Raw genomic sequence first — 18,612 nt, 5'->3', positions numbered from 1 at the left:
AATTATTACTTCTTATATATAATTACATATATATATATATATTATATATATATATGTTTATGTATAAAGTTTCATTTTTATTATATTCAATTTTTTTTTTTTTTTTTTATATTATTACTTACAATTTTATATTTTACATTTTTTTCATTTGAATAAATGGAGAAATCAAATTTTGAAAGAAAATTGTACTATCGAATAAAAAAATAAAAGTTAAGAATTAAATATATTAATATATTGTAAGATAGAAAAAAAATATGTATGAATCAAATAATCCATTGTGACATTTGAAAAAATATAAAAATAACATATATAATATATATATATATATATATATATATATTATAATATATTTAAAAACTTGTATTTATATACAAATATAAAAGTATATATATTTTGTCATCTTTTGTTGTTATATATTTTTGTGTACATATTTTTTCCTTAATAAAAAAGAAAAGAAATACTTGTATAAATAATACCAATTATTTATTTATTTATTTTTTTTTTTTTTTTGGGAATTAAGAAAAAAGTAGAAATATGTTTTCTTTAACATTTATATAAGGCAAAGTGAATAATTTTATATTCATTCTATTGATAAAACTTGCTTTGAAAGTTGACAGTGAATTTATTTTCTTTTAATTTTATATATTTTTGTCAGTCTATAAAAATAAGTAATAACATATAAACATAAAATTCTTACATTTTTTATATATTACGTTATTTGTTTTTATTGTTTGTTTGCACTTGTTGTATATGAATTCGAAGTTATATATATATATATATATATATATATATATATAGTAGATGAACAGAATGGACTTAAACGATAAAAGATATATATAATATTGTTTATATGTTCGTATCTTTTATTTTTTTTTTTTCTTAGAAATGGATGAGAATATATCTAACGGAACTTTTATATATTTAATTATTTGGTTTGTGTCTTGTATTGTGTTTTGCATTTTTTTTGCAAGGGATGGAAAAATATCAAGATGGAATATGATTAAGTAAAAAATTTTTAAAGAAATATTTATTTTAGCTATATAAATGAATAAATAAATAAATATATATATATGTACATATTTTTATGTAACTAGCCATTTTGTTTTATTACATACATATATATATATATATATATATATATATTTTTTTTTTTTTTTTTTTTTTTTTTTTTTTTTTTCCAGGTTAATAATTACGCTAGTTTCTTTGGCTGTTTTTTGTTTATGGATATTGTAAGTTTATAATAAAAAGAGAAAAAAATAGACATTGTAATTATATAATTGTAAATTTGTATTTATGTTATATTTTTCATATATTTGTATATATCCTTTTTTCATTTTATTTTATTTAAATTTTTTTTTTAGTTGGCTGTGTGTGTATATTTCTCAATTAAATCCCATTGTTTTCCCACAGAGGAGGAGCGTAAAGGATTAAAAAAGAAAAAGGAAAAACAGTATATGTGTTTCTGAATATATGTTGATTAATGAATATGAGAAAGGATTACTTATATATGTATATGTGACTATTTTTTATTTTACAGATGTAGAGCATATAAATATATATGTAATATATCTCCATTGTATATATATATATATATATATATATATATATATATGTATATATTTATTTATTTATATTTTATAATTATTTATTATTTTTTTTTTTTTTTGTGCCTATTTTTTTTAAAAACCCTAATGAACCATTCATTCTTTAAAAACTATTAATTTTCTTTTATCGTAGAATTATTTATATGATTGTAAAAAAATTTACAAAAACCAAAAATTAATATTAAAAGTTTATATTTAAAAAAAAAAATAAATAAATAAAATAAAATAACTGAATATATGCATTCACAACAGTGAAATAAAATATGTTTCTTTTTTTTTTTTTAAATGATTATATATCCTTAAATTGGAAAAAGCACATAATAAATGAATCTATAAAAAATATAATCATAAATTATAATATTTTATTTTTTTCCCTGTCACATATATGTGTACCACTGTAAGACAAATAATGTTGTGTTTAATATAATATTATGAAAACATTTATACATATATATAATAAATTGGTGGGAAAAAAGAAACAGTTTAAATGTTACATAAAAAAAAATTAGAGAATGAAAATAATCATAATGTTTTTATATTTTTATCATGACAAGTATTTAATTTTATCCTTTATTTAAATCTTTTAAAATATATAAATAATATACATACCCATTTATTTATTCATTTATTTATTTAAATCCTTTTCTGCTTCCATATTAGCTTTAAATTTTTGTAATTCCGATTCAACTTTTAAAATAAATTTATCGTCATCGTCATCATCATCATCCCATCCTAAAAAAATTAAAATAAAAATAAAAATAATAAATTATATAAAATGTTCACATAAAGGATTTCATAATTTTAAAAGGAATTAATCATATATATATATATATATATATATATTATATTATATTTTTTATATTTTATATATTTTATCACATTTGAAACTAACCTGCTGCTCCCCAATCTTCTTCCCAGTTTTCCAAGTCTGTGTCTACATTTAAAGCTACACTTCCTATATATATAAAAAAAAAAAAAAAAAAAAAAATAAGAAAAAAATGTACAAGAAATATATTGATAAAATGAATATATTTCTATAAAATAATATTAGTTGGTATATATTTATTTTTTCACATATTACCCATTTCTTCAAATTCTTCCAATTCATCATCAGGCTCATCAAAAATATACATATTTTCTCCACTGTTTTCATTTACTTTTCCCTCATTCTTATTTTCTTTCATATCACTAAATTCATTTTTATTATTGTTATCCTGCATATTTTTTTGCATTGCTAAAAATTATTATATTGTATATATAAATATATTTCTTAAATAATAATTTGAAAATGGAATAACTCGATATGTTATATTACTTAAATATGATATAGTATTTTACGCAAATCTGTATTTCCTTTTAAATAAATAAATATATATATATAATATATATGTATTTTTTTTTTTTTTTTATATTGATATAAATTTATTTTTAATTTTATATTCTTTTCCTGTATTACTTTTTTTTTTTTTTCATACTTTGTAAAAAAAAAAAAATATATATTACCAATTTTATTTTTTTTCTTTTATAAATTCACAATTGTATATTTGAACTCAATATTATTCATTTATTTTTATTAATTTTTTTTATTTCTTAGAAAAAAATGTATCTTACAAAATATACATAAATTATTATAAAAAAAAAAAAAAAAAAAAAAAAAAAAAAAAAAAAAATATATATACATATATTATATATATATTATATTATATACGTATCATTTAATATATTCCATCTATTTTCTTAATAACTTTAGCCTTTTGCTTCTTTTCTCTTTTATACGTTTACAAAAGGACCGATATAGTGCTCTCCTCAAAATGGTGTAAATCGTTTTAAATTTTTTTTTTTTTTTTTTTTTATCTTTTTAAATTTGTTCAAGAAACATTTGGAATATAAGAATTACAGAATATATATCTTTAAAAAAAAAAAAAAAAAAAAAAAAAATTTGTATGGCTTCTTTTTATTATTTTTTTTATTATTTTTTTTTTTTTTTGAAACTATTCAAAAATTTATAGAAATACGACTTGTTTCAATTATTTCTCAATCAATAAATGTTGAATTGTAAAAACAAACAAATATATAAACATATATATATTATATAATATATGTAATATTTTTGTTTTCCCACTTAAAATTGAGTCGTCTAACATATAATATATATGACTGTAAAAATTATTTATAAAAGTTAGATAACTGATAAATATTCGTTTATAGTTTAAAAATATGTACAAAAAAAAAATAAATATATATATAAAATATATAAAATATATAAATAATGATAAAATCAAAATAATGTAAGCATCAAATTAGTGATTAACAAAATAATCCAATAATATTATGTATAAAAGGTAACATATATATATATATATATATATATATATATATATATATATATATATATATATATGATTATATTGTGTGTATTTGTATCCATAACATATTAAAAGCATTATTATATTTTGTGCCCTATATAATGTTATTTTATTCATCCATGCACTTATAAATTTATTTATTTTCTATGGACTTCTTACAAAGGAAGATAAGTTGTTCACATTATAAGAGAAAGATTTGGCAATGTCAAAAACTAAGTTTCCAAAGATATATGAAAATCCTTCTTGGGGACTCACCATTATACCCCATGTATATGGTACATCATATGATACTACCGTTTCCATATTTTTTATATCTTTAGGTACATATATATTTTTTCCATTAACTAAAGCTTCTACTGTTAATGATCTTGAATTTTCTAAACCTAATTTTAGAGTATAATGTGTTAAATATCCAGCATTATTTGTTTGAACATTTGTTACTGTTATATTAGTTAATCTATTACTAGATGGTACTGCATTTCTAGTTTTTTCAAATAAATTTTGACTTAATGCTAAAAAATATAAAGCCACAGAACTTGTATCTAATGGGCTTTTACCAGAATTCGATACAAAATTTTTAATATTTTCACGAGAACTAGAAAAGGATTTACTTGCTAATATTCTTTCTTCAGGGTTAATAATACCATTACCTTGTACTCCTCTATCTACAACCTTTCTATATGGTACATCTTTTGATATATTTTTTAATATACCTAATAACATGTTACGTTCATTCTTATAAGAATCTTCTTTTTGGACAGGTAAGAGACTAGCTGTTTCTAGTGTATTTGTTAAGGTTACAGGGAAAAGTTCTTTGACATCCATATCTGTGCCATTAAAATTAAATTTTAATCCATATTTAGTTGTTCTCATTACATCTATTAAAAATTCAGGTAATGGACATAAATAAGAAATATCCTTATTTTTTATTCCACTTCTACTATCATAATGACCAACTAAATATGGTAGTTGATATGGGGCTCTTTTCATTTCTGGAAAAAAAAAACTACCTAAAGGAACACTTATATTTGATAATATCACATATATATCAAGTGTATTATTTACTTCATAATTTTTGTCCCTTTCTCCTTGTATTAATAATCCATATATTGGAGAATCCTCAACATTTATTTGGTTAAGACTATTTGATACTAAACCAGCAATAGTAAAGCATAAAGATTCTTTTTTTAAAGTCTCTCTTAATACCTTTTCTTTATCTCTAGAATTTAATTCATACACACCAAATAATACTTCTAAATCGTTTACTAAATATCGAAATTTATCCATATTTTTTTTTAAAACTTGTCTTGGTTCATTCACATTATAATTCTGTTGTTTTAATTCTCCATTCGCATCAACATACAACTCATAATTATTTTTTCTTACATAATTAATATTTTCTTTTAAATTGAATGGTTTTCCTCCATCAGGGTTCCTCTTCTTAAACTCGTTATCTAAATGCTTAGAAACATTACCATAACGTTCCTTGTAGGGTCTTACAGCTACGACGCTGTATACGAAAAGACAAAATAAAAATAGCTTATTCATTTGGTGAAATCACAAAATAAAATATATATATATATATATATATATTTATTTATTTATTTATATATGTATAATTATGTGCTTGTTTGCAATTCTTTAAACTTTTTATTTTTCTATTTTATTTCTTTTTTTTTTTTTTTTTTTGTGTGTGTCTTATTTATTTTTTTATATATATTAAAATCAAATATATTAAAAATTTAAATATGTTACTAAATTTTTCTCGAAAAAATAAATTATATAATATTTATGAAAAACAAATAAAAAAAAAAATATATATATATATATATATATATAAATATATACCAATTATAAAAAAAAAAATATTTATAGAAATTATTTTCTCTATATTAACATATGAATTATAAAAAAAAAAAAAAAAAAAGAAAAGATAACCAACTATAGAATGTTCATATTTTTTTTTTTTTTTTTTTTTTTTTTTATATGAACGTTTTCGCTGTATGAAAATGTCTATATATATTTTCAAAAAAAAAAAAATAAAATAAAACCAATTAAATCATGTAAAGTAATAATACTTTTTAGCTTTTAATAAATATATATATATATATATATATTCTTATTTTATTGTCTAAGGGGTATTATAACTATTATGATATATTTTTATATATTTAGCTGTTTTTTTATTTTATTTTTTATGCAAAATACAATATGATAAATTGTGTACATACAAAATAAAGGGGAAAAAAATATATATTAACTAAAATAATAGTAAAACTATATGAACAAGACATGTAATTTATTCCGACAATATTGATAAACTTACAAAACTTCTTTTTCTTTTTATATTATTATATTTATATATTAATAAAATAAAGCTAACATGTATTTCATTTTATGAACATATTCAGGTAAAGATTAAAAAAAAAAAGAAAAAGAAATAAAATTATATGTACAGGTCATAATTTTTATTTACAATTATTTTATTTTTTTTTTTTTTTTTGATATAACAAATTAATGAAATTCGTTAGCATACAAATAAAATATGTATGTATTCCCTTTGGCTGTTCTACATTTTGTTACGTCTTTGTTAAAAAATAGAAATAATTATTTTAAAAATAATATATATATATATATATATATATATATATTTCATATAATGAATAAAATTTTAATATTTAATATATGATATAATAATATAGGAAGCTTAAATTACATATCTTTAAAAACATTGTAAATTGTTTACACAATAATAGAACGCTACATAATTGTACATGTAGAAATAAAACTTTGTAAAATTAATAAAACGCATTGTTATTTATAATTATTATTATTATATTATTCTTATTTTTAATCACCTGCAACGAGGTGTTACTTTTTTTCCGCATAAAGGTTATTTCATATGAGGTTATATTAAACATATTAGTGAAATATATTTCCTTCTTTTTTAATTTTTATATAAACATGGTATTATTATGTTTTATATAATCATTTTATATAATTTATATAAAATAAATAAAATATTATTCTTAACTTTTCTTATTATGAATTAAAAAATATGTCATTTTAATATATTGAGATGGAGAAAAAATATATAAAAAAAAAAAAAAAAAGAGATAAATTAAAACCTTTAGAACCTTATAAAAAATAGTATACTTTTTTATAATTTCATATTATAATATTATACTTAAAAAGGAAAAAATATAAATATATATATAATATTAAAAAATATATATTTTCACCTTATTTTATATGATTTTATTATATTTTAGTATTTTCTTTTTATTAAAATAAAATAAGTTATATTTCATTTATTATTTTTTTCATGTTAATAAAAATATCATATATATTATAACTTTAAAATAATATGAAAAGGTCTTTTTTTCAAAAGAAAAATAATAAAAAAGATTAATAAAATAATTAATATATAATATATTTATTTATAATAATATTAGGATCATAATAATTTTAATATATATTATATGTATATTTATATATATTATATAATACTTTTCAAAAAAAAAAAAAAAAAACTTACCTTATAAAATATATATTATATATATAATAATTAATAATATGTGAGGATGTATGTATAAGGGGTTTTTTTTTGTTTGTAATTTTTCTTCCCCTTGCATATTTTTATTACATATATATATATATATATATATATATATTAATTACATAATATACATAATAATATATTTTTATAATATATGTGACTATGTATTAAGAAAATATAATATATAATTATAATAGATATATCTTATTATATAATATATAATAATACCCTATATATTATATAAAATTAACTTTTTATATTATTTGCCCTTGTTTTATTATTATATATTATATGTAAATATATATAATATATATAATAATAATAATATATTATTTTGATATACACCGTTGAATGTACATATAATATTAATATTGTAAAACCCTTTTTTTTTTCTAAGGTTTAAAAAAAAAAAAAAAAAAAAATGTAAATTAAACTATTTCTTTTTTTCAAAAACAAAAGGTATATATATAATTATAATAATATATATATATTACATTATCTAAATATACCAGATATATGTATACATATAAAAAAAAAAAAAAAAAAAAAAAAGCTTCAAAAAAAATAATAAAAAATATATAAAATAAAAATATAAAATTCCACATTTTTTATATTTTTAAATTTTTTATAAATTATAAAAATTATGAAATTTTAAGAAAAATTGGTAAATATAATATAATATTAATCGAATTAAAAAAAAAAAAGAGGTAATTAAATATTATATATTTTACATATATTATAAAAAAAATAAAAGAGATCTATAAATTTATATTATATATATATGTGAAAAGAAAATAATATATATTTATTATTTAAAATTTTAAATTCTTCTTTTGAATATTCTCATTTTAGAGAAAGAACAGTATATATGTTTTGTGTTATATGAAAAAATAGATTATATATATAATATAATATATGTATTTTATATATATTATTTTTTTTTGTGATTAACATATTATTGTAAGAATATATAATAATGTATGTTACATATATTATTAAATAATTTAAAGTATATTATATATATATATATATATATATATATATATATATATTTTTGTTTAGATAATTTTTTGAAAGAATGGAAACAACAACGGCTGATATAAAACTTTTTAAAAAATGGTCATATGAAGAGATCAATATTGCTGACTTATCTTTGGTAAGGAAAAAAGGGGAAAAAAAAATAAAATATATATATTATATATATATATATTATATATAATATATATATATATATATATATAATATATATTTTATTTTTTTTTTTGTTTTTTTTTTAGGTGGATTGTATAGCTGTGTCACAAAAAGCATGTGTTTATACCCCACATACCGCTGGGCGTTATCAAAAGAAAAGGTTTAGAAAAGCTTTATGTCCAATCGTAGAAAGATTAGTAAATTCTATGATGATGCATGGAAGGAATAACGGAAAAAAATTAAAAGCAATAAGAATTGTAGCTTATGCTTTTGAAATTATTCATTTAATGACAGGAGAAAACCCAATACAAGTTTTTGTAAATGCAGTACAAAAAGGTGGACCAAGAGAAGACTCAACAAGAATTGGATCAGCTGGTGTTGTTAGAAGACAAGCTGTTGATGTCTCTCCTTTAAGAAGAGTAAATCAAGCTATCTATTTAATTTGTACTGGTGCTAGAAATGCAGCTTTTAGAAATATTAAATCTATATCTGAATGTTTAGCAGAAGAAATTATTAATTGTGCTAATGAATCATCAAGTTCTTATGCTATTAAAAAAAAAGATGAAATTGAAAGAGTAGCAAAAGCTAACAGATAAAAAGTTACCAACAAACAAAAAAAAAATATTTTTATGTACACAAAAATATATATATATATATATATATATATATATATATATTTAAATGTACATATATATTTATATGATCATATATTTTTATATTTTATATATGTTAATTTTTTTTTTTTTTTTTTTTTTTTTTAATTTTGGAATATAGTAGGAAAAATATTTATTTATCCACATTCTTCATATATTATCTATTTAACTTGTGTAATTCAAAATTTTATTTTTATTAAGAGAAAAAAAAAAAAAAAAAAAAAAAAAAATGTCTTATGTCCACATGGTGGATATAATAAAATAAATAAATAAATAAATACATGAATACGTTACAAATAAATAATAAGTAAATAAAAAAAAACGTATAATATATAAATAGATCATTTTTTCAACTTTTTATATTCATGTAGATATAGACGGAAAAAACAAAAATAACAACACTGCAATAAAATTAAAAAACATTTATGAAAAGAAAAAAGAGAATGTGTGCTTTTGAATATAAAATAATATATATTCATATAAATTATTATTCCTTTAATAAAAAATATTAAATATATGTTCAATAATAGAACAACTTTATATATCCTTTTTAGAAATTTGTAAATTTCCATCTTCCTTTTAAAATTGGATAAAAATATTTTCACATTATTTTCTAAGCACATCAAATTGTTATTATTATTATTATTGTTGTTGTTGTTGTTTTTATTGTTGTTATTATTTATTGTTACTTTTTTGTTTATATCTTCAACGTCATGGTAATGTTTATAATATATCTTTATTTTTTTTTTTTTAATTACATTCGTTTTTTTCTTGTATTGTATGGATTCTTCCTTTTCGCAAGAAAAAAACGATTTATTATTTTTATCATTATTTGTGTCATGAAATTGTGATTTATTTATTTGTTCTGTGGAAGAGGAATGGCAATATAGAGAAGTATCCGTAGATATTTTATTTATATGAATACTGTTTGAATGTATATACGTATTACTATTCTTTATTTCTTCTTCCACTTCATATATGTTATTACTTTCTTCATTTTCCATCTTATTTTTAAAAAATAATTTGTTTTCTCCTTGTTCGATGACTTGAAATTCTTTTTTTTTTTTCTTGGGTAAAAAATAAAAATTATTATTGTCTATCATTTCATTTTCATAAACTGACATGTTATTAGAAGTATCGTCATTTTTGTATTTATTAAAATATTCATAATAATTTTTATATTTATAAAAATTTTTTCTTATTTTTTCATACTCTTTTTCGGTTATTATTTCATTGTTATAATATTCTTTATGAGAATCTTTTTTTTTTTTTTTTTCTTCTTCTTCTTCGTGATCTTTAGAATCATTTGAATATGTATTTATTTCTTTACATACATTTTTTTTTATCACACAGTTATGATCATATTTATTAATATCTTGTTCTTCTTTTTTATTATAATTATCTGTACTTTTTTCTTCAACTGTCTTATGTCTTAATATTATTAATACATTTTTTAGCGACGTACTTATAGTATCATATATGATAACAGCTTTTTTAATAAAAAATGAATATATTATTTCATAAAATTTATTTATTTGTTTTTTTTTTAAAAATAAATGAATAGTGTTTTTATATACATATGTATAGTAATAAATTATAATCTTATTTTTTATATAATTAAATAAACAGAATAGACCTCCTATTTTGTTTTCCTTTTTATAAAATGTTGATATTATATTTTTTTTTTTTTTTTTATTTTGCATTTTATTTTTTTCACTGTGTGATACTTTAAATTTTTCATATATATGAAACTTTTTTAAATATCTTAATAGAACAAAAAAAAAAAAAAAAATGTACAAATCATTTTTCTTAATGTTGTTAATACTATTATAATCTTTAAACAAGTAATTTTTTTTATAATATTTATTTATTATCTTTATTAAATTCATAAATATAATTAAAGGTGTATTTATTTCACATATTATTATTATACAATAAAAATAAAAAAAAAACTCTTTTATGTGATAATTACATACTCCTATCAAAATTAACAATATATATAAAAAAATATAATTTAAGGATATATATATATCCTCATTTCTTTTTTTATCTTTTAATTCTATAGGATTTTTATTCATATAATCATATTTTTTTTTATTTCCTACATAAATTACATTCTCATAAAAATTACAACATTGTTTATTATTATTCTCATTATTTATTTTATTTATTTTATTTTCATCATATACATTATAAATATTATCCTTATTCCTCATATTTTTACACAATCCCTTGTTATTATTATAATACTGTCCAATACAAATGAATAAATGTAAAAATAAACAAAAAAATATATATATAATAATCAATGTATATCTTAACCTTTCCTCTATCTTATTACTTTCAACTTGAAAATAATAATTCTGATCTTCATCTAACATATTTTTTTTACTATCATTATTATATTTATTTAAAAAATATATATATATAACCATATAATTCAATAAAATAATATTCATAATAAAATGAATAATATGTATAGACATATAATTTCTTATTACCTTATATGTCATTTTTATAAATTTATGTATAGTTCTATAATCATTCTTAGTCATTTTTTTTGTTTTTTTTTTTTTTTTTTTAATTACAACATAAAATAAGGATATTAATATAACATTTTTTTTGTAAATATTACCTCTTAAATATTACACATTGTTTATTTATATATATTATATTATATTATATAATACTTGAAAAAAAAAAAAATAAAGTGGAGAGGATATTTTTTATTGTTTTTAGTAATATAAGGCCAATATTTATTTAAAAAAATATAAAAAAAAAAATACACACAAATAATAATAATATATATATATATATATATATATATATATTCATATTAACAAAATAAGGATTATATAAATATATAATCATAAAATATTTAAATGGGTAATGAAAAAATTTAAAAAACAAAAAAAAAAAAAAAAAAAATTAAAATTAAATTATAATATAATATAATATAATATAATATAATATAAATGAAAAAGGAACGAAAATACAATTTTTTTTTTTTTTTTTTTTTTTCTTCAAAATTTAAAGATATATAAAAATATATATATTTACACATATATTTTTTATGTGCATCCTTCTTAATATTTAATCATCATATACTATAAAATTTGTATATTCTTAAAATTAAATCCATCCTTTCCAGTTACATTAAAGGTAATATAACCTTCTTTACGAGCTGATATACAATTATTCATATCATCATCTATAAATATTATTTCATCAATATTGACAAAAAATTCTCGTCTTATCTGTAAAAATAAATAAAAATATATACATATATATATATATATATATACATATATATATATATGTTTGTGGGGGATGAACATATAATGCTTTTATAATTCTCCATAAGATATTTAAAAAAAATATATATTTATTATATGTTATATTTTCTTACTCTTTCTAAATGATATGACTTATCATTTGTCATAGGTTTATCCAATCCCAATGCCCTGTATTTTTTCGGTTCCTTATAATAACTAAATAAAAAAAATAAAGAATAAAAAAAATAATGACATTTAATAATCCAAAATAGGATATAATAAATCAATACATTTATATAAATATGTTTATTTTTATTTTATTTTTTATTACTATGGGTAATAGGCGTAAACCTTTTCAATTTTTGTTTCACATTTACTTTTCTTTATACAGAATTGAACTAATTCTGTACCTGCAATTAAATTTGATGATCTGCTTTTATTATATCGAATAGCTTCTTCATCTAATAAAATAAAAAAAATATATATAAATATATATATATATATATATATATATTTATTTATTTATATATTTACATATCCATTATACACACATTAATCTCTTTTTTTTTTTCCAACCTGAAAAAGTAGCCACTGTAATTTTAATATCATTGGCATATAAAGCCTTTGAAAATATTTTAAAATGCTCAGATACAGACGTTCCAATATTATCAACATCATTTGATTTATCAATATATCCTCCTACAATTAAAAAGGAAAAATATATAAATATATATAAATAAATAAATAAATATAAATATATATAAATATATATATATATATATATATATATATATATTATTATGCACAGTATGTTCTTTACCTGAATGGGCACCGATTATAGTAAGGTCAAAATCAAACACAACCATTTTTATATCTATTGCCTTTAGTAATTGAACAAAATTGCTTATGCCTTAAAAAAAAAAAAAATAAATAAATACATAAAAATATACATAAAAATATTCATATATATATATATATATACATATATATATATTTTTCCAGTGGCTGATGGTATAGAACAAAATGTATATTTTTATATATTTGTATGTACAAAATAATTCTGAACAGTTCATATTTTTTCTTACTTTCGTCAGCATTTTTATGATCAAAATTCTGAACATACTTTTTTACCGCATTTAGCTTTTCAATGTTCATTTTTATTTATTGATAATTTAAACAAGTCAAGGAATGAATGGAAATATATTAATGTTATTCAAACTAAATGGAAACAAGCAAAATTGTGAAATTAAATGTAATAAAATATTATAATTTTAGATTAATAAGATTAATATTGTTTATAAAAAAAATAATAAAATAAAAATAAAATAAAATAAAATAAAAATAAAATAAAAAGAATCACCGTTATAAATATATATACATATATATTTATATATATATATATATAATTATATATATGCTTACATATATATTAATCCCTATTTTTAAAAGAAATATATAATAATATATAATATATTTTTCCGTTTATAATATAAATCCCATGTGGATTTTTCATATAAATGTACCTCTAAAAATGAAATTCTTTATATTATTTAAATTATTAAAAAAATAAAATAAAATAATAATAATAATGAAGTAGTTTTGAATGAAAGGCCTTTTTTCTTTTTATCATTTTATCCTTTTATAATAGAATACTGCACTTTAACTGTATAAAATAACATGTAAGAAATATATTTTATATATCGATCCATACAAAAAAAAAAAAAAAAAAAAAAAGTATGATATATTTTATTTATATTATAATTATTAACGAATGGAAGGAAAATAAAGAGGAAAAATATTATCAAGGTTTATATTTTTTTTTTTTTTTTTTCCAACGCATCATTTGTTTAGAAAAGGTTACAATATTACGAAAAAAAAGATAAAATATAAATAAAATTATACTTACAGATGTTATAAATAAATAAATAAATAAATATATATATATATATATATATATATATATAGTTGACATATTTTTCCTAATGATCGAAAGGTTTATTTTATAATTATCATAATATTTACAAACGTAGAAAAGAAAGAGTATGTTTCTCTTTTTATAGTTTATAACATATTCTTTCTTTCTTTCTTTATTTATTTTTTTTTTTTTTTTTTTTGTCTCGTCCTTGGTCTATGTAGATTTTCAAAAATATATTTAATTTTTAATTTTTTATAAATTAATTAATATTAGCATTATTCATTTGAATAATGTAGATATGTAAAAGGTGGTGAAAATACACCTTATATTTTTTCAAAAATTTTCCAATTATAAAAAAAAAGCTAAAATGGCACATATGCACAAAAATATGTATATGTGTATATATTTAAAGACAAATAAAGCATATTTTAAAAAAATAATTAATATATATATATATATATATATATATTGAGAGACGACAAAAAAAAAGATAATAGCTCTTTTTTTTTTTTTTTTTTTTTTTTTTTTTTTTTTTATTTCCTCTTTTGCTTTTTCTGGAATTTCTTGGACTTTAACAATCTCTTTTCCTTCTTACTAAGAACAGTTTGTTTTTTAATGTTGATATAATTTTGTTCTTTTTTATATTTTGAAATTTGTTTAGGAGTTTTTTCTAATAAGAAAGTGTAAGCCAAGTGACCTAGGTGTATATCTTTTACATTAAAAATGGATCTTAGATTTTTGCTGGTTGAATAAAAAGAAGTAATAGAACATAAGAATGCGCTAGTTCCTTTTTCCATAAGAGTATTATTTGATTTAACTATAGTTTGCATATGATTGTGTAGAAAGTTTAAAATATCTTTTCCTACAGATTTTAAAAAATTCGGAATACAAAATTTTTTGAAATGGTTTATTATTGTATTTCCTAATATAATTTTTAATTGTATATTTTTATTTTTTAATATATTTAAAAATTGTTTTTGTGAGTTTAATAAGAATAGATAAGCTGATCCTTGTTTATTTAATCTAGCAGTTCTTCCAACTTTATGTATATATTCTTCAAGAATTTGTGGTGGATCATATTGAATAACAACACTTAAAGAATCAAAATGAATACCTCTAGATATAATATCTGTACATAATAATATTGAATTATTAATTTTTGAAAAGTCCATAAAATTACCTAAACGATCTTCTTTAGATAAATTACCATGAAGTATATATATATTTATATTTTCAAATAAATAAATTCTTTTATGTTTATCAGCATTGATATTATATAAATTCCCTGTTTCATCATTTAGATCATCATCATTTTGTATTTCTTCTAAATTTATATTTTTGTAAGACAAATTTATACGACCACTAAAATTATGATTATTTTTATCATTATTTAATATGTTTTGTTCTAAATGTTTTCTCAACAATTTCTCATCTTCTCTTTCTAATACTGGAGTTATTTTTTCATTCAATTTTTTATTTACTTCGATATTTTTTTTATTTACATCTGTGGGCCAATAAATACTTTTCAATAATATTTGTAGATATTCCACACTATGATGATTTGACAAGAACACCACTGGCTTCTTTTTCTTTTCTATACAATCTAATAACATGTATATTAAACAGATAAATTTCTGTTTCATATCTATAAGAATACAGTATTGTTTTAGTTGTTCAGGCAGTTCATAAGTGTTATTATCATCATCGCCATCACCATCACCATATTTATTATTATTATTATTATTATTTGATTCATTGTTCCTATCCTCAGTTTCATCCCCACCATTTATGTCATTTTTTTTTTCTTTTTCTATCCATATAGTATTATTCGTTAAACAATAATTTGCTAGCGTTTTCATAGCATGGTTTAGAGTTGCCGATATAAAGATCATTTGGAATTTATCTGTAATAAATTGTTCATATTGTTTTGAGAGATTATTACTAATATTATTTATGTTATTCATATCATTCATGTTATTCACATCATTCATATTATTCACATCATTCATATCATTCACATCATTCACATCATTCATATCATTCACATCATTCACATCATTCACATCATTCACATTATTGTCATGAATTATATTCTGTTCTTTGTTCTTCTTTCTGTCAACCTTCGAATACTCCTCTTGCTTTATTTTTCTGATCATATCATATATAAGTTTTATCTTGTCCTGAGTACCCAAATATATTATTTTATCAGCTTCATCTAGTACTACCATTTTTAAAAATGTGAGTTTAAACGATTTTGTGTGCTCAAGGTGATCCAATAATCTTCCAGGTGTACATGTCAATATAGATATCCCTTTTTTCAATCGATTTTTTTCAGATTTTTTTTTTTCTCCCCCAGTTATACAGGATGCTACTATATATGGATATGGCTTTGATAAAATACAAAATAAATTATTTATTTGTATAGCTAATTCTCTTGTAGGAGACAAAACCAAAATGAAGATACCCATATCTCTTGTAATTTTAATTTTTTCTTTCATATTTAATATTTTTTCTATTGCTGGTATAGCATAACATAAGGTTTTTCCAGAACCTGTCATCGATTTTAAAAATATATCATTTGGTTTAAAAAATAAAGGAATACTCATTTTTTGAATACTTGTCATTTTTATAAAATTATTTTTTTCTAATGTATTTATGATTGTTTGACTTAACACATTTTTTAAATCACAAAATTTACCATCAAAAATTTTTTTATCATTTATTAGTTTTTTTCTTCTCTCATTAAAATTTATATTATTTAATTCTAGAATATCATGTTCTTTTTTTGATTTATCATTTTTTTTATGGTTACAAGAATAATTATCAACATCATCATAAACATCATCATCAACATCATCAATATTATTATTATTATTATCATCATCATCAATATTATTATTATCATTCATATTGTCACTATCACCTTTTAATAATCCTAGTATATCTACTTGACCTTTTTCTGAATTGTCACTTTTCTTTTTCTTCTTCCAAATATTATTAAACTTATTATTTGTTTTCTTTTTATTTCCTCCTTCTCTAATATTTTTCTTATTCTTAATAAATCCCTTGGACATTTTTCCAATTAACATATCAGAATGTTGTTGTTTTTTTTTTTTTTTTTTTTTTTGATCATGCTTATTTATCTTATGGTGCATATGCACCTTGTGTGATTTTTGGCTTTTCTTGAAAATTTTGCCCATTGGTAATATTCTATATATATATATATATATATATATATTAATATAAAAAAATAAATAAATTATATAAATATTATATATATATTATATATATATATATATATATTATATATTATATATATGTTTGTATGACAGGACATATTTAATTCTCAGATTATATTCTCCATCATACTATTATATATATATATATATATATATATATATATATGAAAAATCAATAAATACATAACAACATATAATTTTTAAAAAAAGGAAATATTTATGTTCCCCAAAATTTTTAAATATATATAATTTACATACAAGGGGAGAAAATAAAAAAAAAAAAAATTTAAATAAGTTTTTTTCTATATAGATAAATATAAACAGAAATATATAAATATATAAATATATATATTATATTTTATATTTATCTTTCTATTCATTTATGAATTATTGAGAAAAAAATGTTTGTTCCTTAATCATTTTTTCCCGATGTTATTACAACATTTAATTTTAAATTATATATATATAATGACGTTATATTATAATATATATATTTATATACATTTATATATATTATATATAATTATTATCACAAAAATGAAAAATAATACAAAAAATATGATATATATGAAATATAAAATCACATCTTTTAAATTTAAAAAATAAATATATAACATAATATATTATATATATATATAATATATATATGTATTAAAAAAAAAAAAACCAACGGGTACCCAGTGCCCTAAAAAAAAAAAAAAAAATAATAATAATAATAATATTATACATATAAATATATATAATATGTATACCTTCATTTTTATGTATATAAAATATTAAAAAATATGTAATAATATTTTTTTGTCATAA

At 17.7% G+C, this 18,612-nt stretch overlaps 7 protein-coding genes across 7 annotated transcripts; 2 read left to right on the top strand and 5 right to left on the bottom strand.

Annotated features, from left to right (window-relative positions):
- Positions 1-885: 885 nt before the first annotated feature.
- On the top strand, positions 886-1,431 carry PADL01_0719900 (conserved Plasmodium protein, unknown function; the record flags this gene model as incomplete). Its single annotated transcript, XM_028681236.1, has 3 exons — positions 886-1,004; positions 1,182-1,229; positions 1,362-1,431. The coding sequence occupies 3 exons, from the start codon at positions 886-888 to the stop codon at positions 1,429-1,431; spliced, it is 237 nt and encodes a 78-aa protein (XP_028537634.1).
- A 798-nt stretch (positions 1,432-2,229) lies between these two features.
- Positions 2,230-2,836, bottom strand: PADL01_0719800 (conserved Plasmodium protein, unknown function; the record flags this gene model as incomplete). Its single annotated transcript, XM_028681235.1, has 3 exons — positions 2,230-2,336; positions 2,497-2,559; positions 2,686-2,836. The coding sequence occupies 3 exons, from the start codon at positions 2,834-2,836 to the stop codon at positions 2,230-2,232; spliced, it is 321 nt and encodes a 106-aa protein (XP_028537633.1).
- A 1,278-nt stretch (positions 2,837-4,114) lies between these two features.
- PADL01_0719700 (secreted ookinete protein, putative) lies at positions 4,115-5,518 on the bottom strand (the record flags this gene model as incomplete). The annotated part of the gene is made up of 1 exon (XM_028681234.1): positions 4,115-5,518. One exon carries the CDS (start codon positions 5,516-5,518, stop codon positions 4,115-4,117), a length of 1,404 nt encoding a protein of 467 aa, XP_028537632.1.
- A 3,089-nt stretch (positions 5,519-8,607) lies between these two features.
- Positions 8,608-9,316, top strand: PADL01_0719600 (40S ribosomal protein S5, putative; the record flags this gene model as incomplete). Its single annotated transcript, XM_028681233.1, has 2 exons — positions 8,608-8,685; positions 8,807-9,316. 2 exons carry the CDS (start codon positions 8,608-8,610, stop codon positions 9,314-9,316), a joined length of 588 nt encoding a protein of 195 aa, XP_028537631.1.
- A 398-nt stretch (positions 9,317-9,714) lies between these two features.
- Positions 9,715-11,928, bottom strand: PADL01_0719500 (conserved Plasmodium membrane protein, unknown function; the record flags this gene model as incomplete). Its single annotated transcript, XM_028681232.1, has 1 exon — positions 9,715-11,928. The coding sequence occupies one exon, from the start codon at positions 11,926-11,928 to the stop codon at positions 9,715-9,717; it is 2,214 nt and encodes a 737-aa protein (XP_028537630.1).
- Positions 11,929-12,480: 552 nt separating this feature from the next.
- Positions 12,481-13,803, bottom strand: PADL01_0719400 (conserved Plasmodium protein, unknown function; the record flags this gene model as incomplete). Its single annotated transcript, XM_028681231.1, has 6 exons — positions 12,481-12,630; positions 12,783-12,864; positions 12,980-13,109; positions 13,225-13,347; positions 13,469-13,558; positions 13,734-13,803. 6 exons carry the CDS (start codon positions 13,801-13,803, stop codon positions 12,481-12,483), a joined length of 645 nt encoding a protein of 214 aa, XP_028537629.1.
- Positions 13,804-15,096: 1,293 nt separating this feature from the next.
- Positions 15,097-17,763, bottom strand: PADL01_0719300 (DEAD/DEAH box ATP-dependent RNA helicase, putative; the record flags this gene model as incomplete). Its single annotated transcript, XM_028681230.1, has 1 exon — positions 15,097-17,763. One exon carries the CDS (start codon positions 17,761-17,763, stop codon positions 15,097-15,099), a length of 2,667 nt encoding a protein of 888 aa, XP_028537628.1.
- Between the last annotated feature and the right edge of the window lie 849 nt (positions 17,764-18,612).

This window comes from Plasmodium sp. gorilla clade G2 (assembly GCF_900097015.1).
Source record: "Plasmodium sp. gorilla clade G2 genome assembly, chromosome: 7".
In the NCBI taxonomy this organism is placed as follows: domain Eukaryota; phylum Apicomplexa; class Aconoidasida; order Haemosporida; family Plasmodiidae; genus Plasmodium; species Plasmodium adleri (nom. inval.).
The sequence above is the reverse complement of the archived record's forward strand: the minus strand, read 5'-3'. Positions and strand labels throughout refer to the sequence as shown.